General features: G+C 37.0%; 1 protein-coding gene across 1 annotated transcript in view; it reads right to left on the bottom strand.

Annotated features, from left to right (window-relative positions):
- Positions 1-8,443: 8,443 nt before the first annotated feature.
- The window catches only part of TCEA1 (transcription elongation factor A1), a 36,711-nt gene continuing 34,075 nt past the window's right edge, over positions 8,444-11,079 (bottom strand). Inside the window, exon 10 of the mRNA XM_004435705.3 lies at positions 8,444-10,061. Within this exon, the coding sequence (XP_004435762.2) occupies positions 10,053-10,061 (9 nt within the window). The 3' untranslated portion in view covers positions 8,444-10,052. The remainder of the gene's footprint in view (positions 10,062-11,079) is intronic.

Below are 11,079 nucleotides of genomic sequence, written 5' to 3'. Positions count from 1 at the left end.
TCCCACTATTTTTATCATAGGCAAATGGAATAACTCCATAGCTTACAGGTAAAAATACTGGTTTGTAGACCTAACCATCCTGAAGAAACCCGTCACTACAACGAATGGGAAAGACATTCTAAAATGAAGTGAGTGTTAAGGACATCCAGAATCTGGCATGGTTTGAGTAGTGGGTTAGAAATTAATTTGCAAGAGGCCCACAGCATGCTTTAGCTCTAAGTGGATAGCTTTCCTCTAGGTCATCTCCCTTACCTGGCCCTTTAGCCTGACGATTTCTTCATTGCCCTTTTCAAGCCCCAAACCTAAGCCCTCACCCTCATTCTAAGTAAAACATCTTACCTCCTACTTTACTGTGAAAATTGTTTCCCTAACCCCATCAATTTGCCGTGTAACCTATAAATATGTATAGACAAGCATCTATTCTCACCTGCTTCAGTCCAGTCTCAGAGAGTAATATGTTCTTTCCTCCTTTTCAAGGCGTCAACCCCTTACATGCTTTTGATTCCATAGCCTACATTTTTTCATTAGACAAAGAGAATATAATTGTGACTAAGGCATAAACCCTGCCCCCTAGTAGTATACATTCAGATGAGGACGACAGATGTATCCACAGCAGCTGCAGTATACTGTAGGAAGTACTACAATGGGGAAGAAACGAGCTGTGGAAGTCTTGAAGGGCTATGGAAAGATTTTGGTGGAGCTAACACCAAAGCTAAAATCTATAGAAGAGTGTGTGTGTGTTGGGGCAGAGGTGTAGGGGAGGTATTTGCAATTGAAGCAATCCCAGATGATTCTAGTCATGGACATGCTGAACATGAGGAAACTGTAAGACATATAAAAGATGTCAAGAAATCAATTAGATGGAGGGACCTGGGTGGTCGAGATATCAGGCTGGAATATTGATTTGGGATTTTTCAACACGTAGATGAATGAGATTGCCTGGAGAGTTATGGCATGAAAAGAGCTGAGGGGAAATCCTTGCAAGCATGGACAGAGAAGAGTTCCCAAAGGAGATTCAGAAGGATTTGCCTTCTCAATACACGTCAGAAGAAAGCCAAGGACATGTGGGGACATGGCAGCAAATGAATGGGAGTACTTCCAGGGGACGGTGGTACACGGTGGTAAATTAAATGCTCCTACCTAGACCTCTGCTCCATCGATTTCCCCCCACTCTCCTATATCGTCAACTTTTCCTTGACTTTTTCTCATACTGTTTAAAAACAAACCTGGGGCCGGCCCAGTGGCATAGTGGTTAAGTTCGCACACTCTGCTTCAGCAGTCCGGGGTTCACAGGTTCAGATCCTGGGCACGGACCTATGCACCGCTTATCAAGCCATGCTCTGGAGGCATCCCACGTACAAAACAAAGGAAGATGGCCAGAGATGTTAGCTCAGAGCTAATCCTCCTCAGCAAAAAGAGGAGGATTGGCAGCGGATGTTAGCTCAGAGCCAGTCTTCCTCACACACACACAAGATATATATATAAAAACAAACCTGCGTTATCTAACTGCTTATTCTTCTCTCTTCCTTTCTCATCAGACTTTTCCCAATAGTCCACTCTTGCTGTCTCCCCATTACCCAACTGCTCTATGGAGGTCTCTGCCAACCAAGTCTAACCCCACTCTTCTCCTGGTCTTCTCGGTGGGCTGCTCGGCTTCCTCACTGACAGAGCCTTACTTGAAACACTACCTCCTTGTCTTCTGAGGTGCTCTCCTAGCTCCCCGCATTCTCCTTCATCTTGACCTATTTCCTCCCCAGGCAGTAGGGCACAGCAGCTAAGGGTTTGGGCTCTGGAGCTAGACATTCCGCCTCTTCCACTTACTGTGTTGATAGTGGGTACACCACCTTTCTGGGCCTGTTTTTCCTATAAAAACGGGATAATAATGCTACTTTATCCCTAATGTTGCTGTGAGGATTAAAACCAACCCATGTAAAGTATAGTAAGCCTTTATTACATGTTAGTTATTGCTGCTATTATTTGTGCACTAAATGTCATGGCCCCTAAGGTTTGGGCTTTGGCTCCCTTTTCTTACTAATCTATATGCTCTCCCTTGGTTCTCACATCCCCTTCTCACTGTTTCAATAACTACCAGTATACTCACGGCACCAAATCAGGATCTGGTCTAGACTTTCTCTGGCACTTCAGAATCAGCTGCCGGCTGGACATCTACACTTGTATATCCCACAGATGAGTGAAACTCAAGCCTAAATTTTGACTTATCACCCCACTGTCCACCCCCATCCAAGCCCAGCCCCTGCCTGTATCCCCAATCACCCAGCCGGTCACCCAGCCTCTTACCTGGGTGTTAACTATGACTCTTCCCTCTTTCTCTTCCCAAACATAATCACCAAGCCCTGCTGATTTTACTTCCTAAATATTTCTCATGTGTCTCTCCTTCCTTCTTCTCACCTCCACTATCTCTCACCTGCCTGGATCATTGCCAAAAGAGCCACCTCACTGCCTCCCCGCACCCATCTCAGCCATTCACATCCATCTTTCAAAGTGCCGTAAGGTGATCTTTGTCACACGCAAAGGTACTCGTCACCATCCCTCCACTCCTTCAAATCTTTAATAGTTCCCAACTACCTGGAGTACAAGTACCAAATTAGCATGGTGTACAGCGAGGGCCTCTATAGTCGGGCTACTGGCACCCTAGCCAACCCCACATTTTAGACTCTAGAATATATATACTTATAGAAAAGGCAAATGTATCACTTCATACTGTCATAACTGCTCACGAGAACTTGGTCCATACTTTCTATTACTCCTCACCCCCTCTCTAAAATGCCACCCTGCACCCAGCTAACTCCTATCATTCCTTTAAGATTCACGTCACATATTACCTCCTCCAAGAGCGCTTACCTGACCTCCTAAGTCATACTTCCACTGCACTGAGTGCCATTCTTCAGTATTCCAGGCGTATCCTGTACAAATATTTATCATCTGAGTTACTACAAACCATCTGTTTACATATCTGTCTTTCCCATTCCACTGTAAGCTCCAGAGGCACTGAAAATACACTTTATCCCTCATTTGTATATACAGTATCTAGGTAAGAGCAGTATTCAATAAATGTTTGTACAACAGAACTGGAGAGTTATAGCATGAAAACTGAACTTCCCATAGCTATAAAATAAAAATTCCATTCCAAATTTGTTTCACAACATGTCACAACTCAGAAAGACATCATCACAGCCCACGTGACTGTAGATAGAGCTCACTACTCCTATGAACCAATCCAGTGGGTAAATCTGTAGTGCCATCTATGTATATGAATGAATCCTGAAGCCAGACCCAAAGTATCCTATGAATTCAATGCAATTTCAAGGTTTTAAAAATTTTTAAAGTAAAATTTAACAAGCTGATTTTGTTGGGATGGATGGCTCTCCATTTGGAAAAATGTATATATAAACAAATATAAATGCCAAATGGTTAAAGATCTAAAAGTTTTTTTAAAAAGAACATTCTAAAAATATTGGAAGAAAATATAGGCAATATTTTTATAACTTCAGATAGAAAAGGTCTTCCTAAGCAAAACATAAAATCTAGAACCATAAAATACTGATAGATTGCATTATATTTAAAAAACTTAAATTCTGTACCACAAAAGACAACATAAAAAGAATTAAAACACAAACATCAAGCTATAAGACAAACTAAAGATTACTATGCAGAATGTATTAGGAGTGCCTACAAATTAATAAGACAACTCTATAGACAAAAAAGTAAAGACAATAAAAACAACAGAAATCAACTGGCTAATAAACAAGATGAGCATAATAAATACAAAAAGATAATCATCTGAACACAAATTAAAACAATTGAGATGATAGTGGTTACTGTTTCCCCCTAGATTTGCAAAAATCAAAGGAATATCCAATATTAGCAAAAGTGTCAGGAAATGGGCATTTATGTCCTGTTGACAGGCAGGTGAACTAGTATGACTCTTTGGAAAGCAATCTGGCAACATCTATCATCCTGAATGTACATATATATCCACATGCTGAGCAGTTAGAAAACTTCTAAGAATCTATCCTACAAAACATTAAAACAAAAACCACCCACAGGGGAAGAGTTTTTAAAGGGAATGGTATATACCCACAGATGGCTCTATGGTGAAAATGAATGCCACATATCTATATGCACTGGCAGTGTTCTAACAGCAACAGTTAAATGAAAAAATCAACTTGTAGGATATATGTATGTGCCCATTTATAATGTTAATAATGGCTGTCCCAAAAAAATTCCCCTCATTCTCTGAGCTGGTACTATACCAAGGTCTTTACAAATCATTTAGTCCTTACCCACAACCCTATAAGAGAGGATGGTGTTCCCCTTTACGGATGAGGCAGAGCTGAAGAACCTTGGTCCAAGTCCCACAGGTAGCAAGTGGTAGTTAGATATGAATCTGAGCAGATCAAAAGCCCCTGCTCTTAACCACTATGCAATGCCAATTTCCTGGGAAAAGAGGTCTCGATAGCCCAGTACAAACATGTACACACAACACAGACGTAAAATCGTGAAAATTAGAGCCAGGGAGATCATTTTCTTTAGTTCATGACTTTGACCTAAAAGACAAAGGTAATAAAACCAGTTTCACCAGGTGGGAGTTAAAAATATCGATCAACCAATCCACTCTGCTCTCAGAACTCAGAGGCTCAGGTAACCACAGTTTTTCTTATTGAATATAACATGACAAAATAAACGTTCATAAAAAACCAGTCTTCATATATAAAAATGATACTGCTGTCTTACACAAGTCAAACAGTGAGGGTTTTTTTTTCTATTAGTGACTGAATTTGAAGCTAAACCATCTAAGCTTTCTTCCCTGACATGTGCATAATCAAAAATTTCTATTTTGAGTCATCTAAAGTACAGCAGTCATCAAACAGAGTTTTTTCTGAGTAATGCCAACTTAATCTCATGGGAGATGAAATTGTGGCCTTGACATTATAATCTATCCACTTGAATTAACTGTCCCAGTGGAATATTCTGGAAAAGATAATAATCAAAATATTAACTATAAGAATACTAACAGTTAAAACTTGGTTAGCCTAACAATGGGAAGACTGAATAAAAAAATTACAGGGGGCCAGCCTGGAGGGGTAGTGGTTAAGTTTAGCACACTCCACTTCAGCAGCCCAGGTTCGCAGGTTCAGATCCCGGGCATGGACCTACACCACTCATCAAGCCATGCTGTGGCAGTGACCCACATAGAAAAAATAGAGCAAGACGGGCACAGATGTTAGCTCAGGGTCACTCTTCCTCATACACAAAAAAATAATAATAATTACAGGCATACTTTGGAGATATTGCAGGTTTGGTTCCACACCACTGCAACAAAGTGAATATCACAATAAAGCAAGTCACATGAATTTTTTGGTTTCCCAGTGCATATACAAGTTAATGTTTACACTATATGTAGTCTATTAAGTGTGCAGTAGCATTATGTCTAAAAAAACAATGTATATACCTTAATTAAAAAATACTTTATTGCTAAAAAGTGCTAACCATCATCTGAGCCTTCAGTGAGTCATAATCTTTTTGCTGGTGGGGGGTCTTGCAAAAAATGCAGTATCTGCAAAGTTCAGTAAAACAACATATGCCTGTGTCTATTTAAACATAAAAAGTTTTTTAAATTAATGGCATGGTCACTATAGTTAACAATACCATATTGTATATTTGCAAGTTGCTAAGAGAGATCTTAAAAGTTCTCATCACAAGAAAAAAACCTTGTAACTATGTGTGGTGATGGATGTTAATTAAACCTAGTGTGTAATCATTTCACAACATATACATATATCAAATCATTATGTTGTACACCTACAACTAATACAATGTTATCTGTCAATTATATCTCAAAAAATTTTTTATCAGGGAGAAGATTAACAAGCATTTGGTCTTATGGACATGTTTTGATGAGTTTAAAAAGAGAATTAGGATGGCTATTATTAAGGGGACAAAAAAAAGATTGACAGAACAAGTGAAACAAGCCTGAGATAAATTAGCCTGATACTGACCTATGACTACTGCTTCTTCCAGATCACTTATGCTTCTGCAATTAACTGAAATCTGAGTGCTCTCATAGGTTTTGATATTCTGATAGCAGTACTTTTATTTAGAATTATTACACATTTACTTAACTAAAATATTCATCCAAAACATTTTAGGATTTTTAAATTTTTTTTCAGTTGCTTGTTAGAGAAATCTATCTCAAACTAGCTTAAACACAAAGGAAACTGATGGATTTTGTAAGCAGAAAGTCCAGGGTAGTTCTAGCTTCTGCAAGGGTGGATCCAGACATTAAATGTTATCTAGACCTTCTCTCCATCTCACCTTCCCTGGGCTTCACCACACACACAGGGTCTCTGCATACTCTAGACTAAATGGTAGAGGGAGCCCCAGATGCAGCTCCTGCTGGTTTAGCTATTTCAGCAGAAACAGTGTTTCTCCCATCTTTCATATAGTAATCCCAGGGAAGGAGCGAGGGGCAGGGTGGGACACTGTGAATGACAGACCCACTAGGGTCATATGGAGGTGGGAAGGTATCCCCTAAATCAATCAGAAAAGATGTCTTGGAACTAGTGCCAAAAAGACGAAAGGTATATAGCTATGCCATTCCATCCCAATGCTCTCACGGTTTTTGCTTTTTTTTTTATATCAGCTATACTTTCGAATGGCATTATTGAAAAAATAATTTACTGTAAACTACATTTAAAGGTTAAAAAAACCCTTTTATTCCAAAGCAGCTCAGTGCTCCGGTTATGGAAACACTTGAGCTAGTTTAACTGGACTGTATGGCATATCACATATGAAATGTTGTTTATTTGCAATGTCTTTGCAATCATGGCCATTATGGAAAAAAAAAATAATTAGCTGTCTTTTTATAGCACCCAGGGAGAGGACAGAACAAGTCATTTGAGGTAGTCATCTGTGCTTTCATTTTCCATCCACCAGTTGAATAAACAAATACAAGAGTACACAGGTTGATTTGAAAAAAAATTTCCATTAGTAATAAAAACCGTTGCATTATTTTGCAGAATTAAAGTACCAAAAGAGATCTCCCATGACTCTAGCTCTTTACATTTCTTCCTTTAAAGTTGGAGTCTAAAACACTGCCAACCAGTAGTTACCTATCCTACTTCCCAGGTCCTCAACCTGTGGAACACTCTTTCCATCTTAGCTCCCACACAGTCAAGAAGAAATGTAATGCACTGCCACAAACATAACCAAGAGAAACTATTTCATGAGCACTTACTTTGTGACAAGCATTCTTCTAGGTGCTAAAGATACAGCAGTGAACAAGTTTCCCATAAAAACTTATCGACTCCATCTTTACTAAGTTACAGCTATTGATTATCTAGCATAGACACCAATACACTTCTCTCTTACCTTTGACTGACTTTCATTTACTTAAGCTTTCTTCAACATTATTCTTCCATTACTACCTAGGAACTTGTCAGTAACTCTATCCTATTTACTGTGAAGTAGCATCTTCAGTGTTGGTACTTCATTTTTGTTTTTTTTGTTTTTTTTGTTTTTTTTTTGAAACTGACAGAAACGTGAATTTTATGTCAGTGATTACTCACACCACATTTCCCAGTGGGATATTCAATTCTTCATGGATGACCAATTTTCTACAGCTAAATGTGTGTGGGGGGGGGCGGGGTAGGGAGGTGGATAATTTGTTGATTAAAAGTCTTTAAATCACAACACTTAACTGTAGTTGTTATTTAGAGAAGTAAATTCAATTTAAATCCCCAAATTACACTATGACCTGTAAGGACAATTATTGTACACCTATAAAAATTCAAATGTAGCCTGTTATTTCTTTTGCTGTCTTGTTAATACTTTAAACATTCTTCCATTTTTAAGTTATATACAGATTTCAATGTTTGGGTGTACATAAATATTTCAGAACTTTTACCATGGCTTACCAAAACTTATAAACCAATGTTCATCACCTCCCAGGTGAGCAAGAAAACCAAGGTGGTTATTTTCTGCTTTCCCAGGATGGTTTTTCGTAATTCCCACTAATTTGTCTAACTTAATTCCTTTGTATGTTAATTTAACACAGTTTGTCCTGGAAATAAATATTACCAAATATTACCCTTGATAACATTTACTTCCAATTACTTTATAACTGACTAGCATTTTTCAATAGTAAGACTATTTGGTCTCTCATACTACATTAAATGCACATGTGGGATGCACTCACGTGCTCTGCTCAGAACCACCCCTGCCTCCCTGACCAAGGGTCCAGGAAACAGACAAGAGAAATATGCTCTGTACTAGTGCTCAATACTAGTTTTTACTTAAACCAGATAGGCATTACTTAATTAAAACTGCACTTTAAAAACACCTTAGTAGTTGGGAGAGGGGAACTTTTTAAACAAAAGGTAAAGCAAGCTTCAATGTCTAAATAAAATGACAAAATGTGATACACATTTAATAACAAGAAACTTTATTGAATTACAAATTTAAAAATGGATCACTTAATTTAAAAGTGGGACTAATTTAATTTTATTCTTTTTAAACTCACTTTCAAAAATGCACTTTATTTTTTTCCAATGATAAAAGGTTAATCTGTAAACTGACAAAGTAAAGATGGGATGGTACCAGCGGGCCAATTCTTACATATAGGGTCTTAACATGGACCTTTAAATTCTGTTTTCTGTATTACATCAAACTGATTTGCAATAAGAAATGGGAAAAAGGGAGGAAAGGGGAGTGCAAAGCATGTACTGAGGTCTTTCTATAGGTGTTTGATAGAATATAGATTTATCATGAAAAAATGTGGACTTTGTAACAGTGACCTTTAAGATGTGCTAGAGCAAGTGCACCCTAAGGAACCAATGTGAAAATCACTTTTTCTTATTCCTAGCAGAACAAATGGTACACACTTAAACAAAAAGTAAAGCTTAACTGTAAGATCTGTACTGTAAAACGAACTGCATTACAGCCCATATATTCAGTTTGTTCAGCAACCTCATTCATTGTGTAACAGAAAAAAGTCAGCAAATTAGACACAGGACAAAATATTTTCTATCAACCTCCATATGGAAAGACCACAGCTGTAATGGTTTATATAATCCTTAAACTTAATCCTTGGTCATACAGATTTCCAAATCAAAATCAAGCCATGAACTATTTACAACAACTATGCTGTACTAAAACACTAACATTTTCTTCCCAGTATGTCTTCCTATGAGGGGGAAAAAATGGTCAGAAGCTTTCATTCTTTGCCTGTGTTGGGACTTATGAAAAGCCTACTGAACTACAACAGTGTTCTGCAAAACTAAAATATACTACAAAGTCAGACAGGTAAATAACCAACAAAACCAAACTGATTTCAGCAAAGTCAAGTCATGTTGCCAAAAGTAAAATCTATTAAGAACAAGTAATAAACATGTACAAGAAATTACAAGAAATGATGATTGTGGTTAGTTACAAATGCAAATAATATCTAATTATCCCAGACTTGTGAACATAATAGTTAAAATCAATTTCATATGCTAGCTCAAATATTATGTACAATTTAGATAAGCTGGTCAAAAATTAGTTGAATACACACCACATTTGATACACTTATATTACCTCTTCTCCTCCTTTAATATTTGTAGGTACATGCCAATATGGGAAAAAAATGTAATTTCCAATTATATATTAACTAAAAAGAATAACATTTCTACTGTGTATGTTTCACACTGTAAAAAAAATTAAGGTACATTTTCCTTTAAGAAGAAAAAAATGGTAAAAGTAAATTGCCAAAAGTTTAATTGATAAAAGTTTAATATCAACTTACTTATAAAAATTAAAATAAAATGTTTTGAAACCGATACCTTACAATTATGATGTGGTCTCCCTACTGATCTGAAACTACAGAAGGCATCTAAGGAAGGGACGCTATGTCAAAAACAAAGACTAACCCAAGGGATGTATGTTACTTTAAAAATCTGATTTGCAGGAAAACTATTTGCTTGGCCTAGTTTTAAAGCTAATTACAAAATCCATTTTCTTAATGGTCCAGACATTTTGCCAATTCTTCCAACTCAACAGAACTGTCAAAAAAGAAGAAATATTTTGTGAGACCTTTAAATACAGACAATGGGGTGCCCCTCCCCCACTTAACACAGCATATATCTTATATCGCTAAAGAAAGCATTTTTGAAAAAGATGCTATATTTTTCAGACACGAGTAGTCACCCATCTTAAGTGACTTTTCCAACTTAGAATTAGTAGAAATATATAACTAAAGAAATAGTATAAAATTTTTTTTAATAAGTACCTCTCTTCTTAATGTTTCTAGGTTAAAAAAATTAATTCCAAATTTGAATTTCTAGCATAAGCCACCCTAGGCATCAGCTTTCTACATTAAATTCAACTTCTTTAAATCCAATAGGTACTATGTCAGAACTTATGCTGCAAACTGCCTGCATTCAAAGGAAACCGCAATATACCCAATAATAATAATGATGATGATTATGATGATGATAATCTACCATGCAAAACAATCTAAGAGAGCTACCTGGAAAAGCCAGATTTGCTCAAAAGGATTGAAAAAAAAAATGAATGCCCCTCTCTCAGACCAACATAAACAACTTCTGCCAAGTCACAATAGGAGACACTACTTCAAACCATGAAGATACTCTCAATACCAGTAACCTTCCCAGCTCAGAACTAAATCTTTGCATATAATAAAATGCGTACTGGCCTCAACCCCTAAAAATAGTGTCTGGGGCCACAAAGTCCCATACCATATTTCTGAAGGATATTCCCCCATTGTATGGCTTTTAATTCACTTCTGATTTTCAGAAAATGCTTTAACCTATGTGAATAATTCAAAATAAGCATTAGACTTTTTAGTCTAATGCTAACTTAGGAAAAAAAAAAATCTGTACAAACTTCACAAAAACTAATAAAAATAGCCAGCATTTTTGGTACAGCAACAATTATCAGGCACTTTAAATATATTATCTCTACTCCTCACCACAATCTGTAATATAGCAATCATTTACATTTAATATATGAGAAGATTACAGTTTAGTAATGGTAAGTGGCAAACGAGTTCAAAACCTG

This window comes from Ceratotherium simum, chromosome 31 (genome assembly GCF_057802395.1).
Source record: "Ceratotherium simum simum isolate JZ-2026a chromosome 31, ASM5780239v1, whole genome shotgun sequence".
Classification (NCBI taxonomy): Eukaryota; Metazoa; Chordata; class Mammalia; order Perissodactyla; family Rhinocerotidae; genus Ceratotherium; species Ceratotherium simum.
The sequence above is the reverse complement of the archived record's forward strand: the minus strand, read 5'-3'. Positions and strand labels throughout refer to the sequence as shown.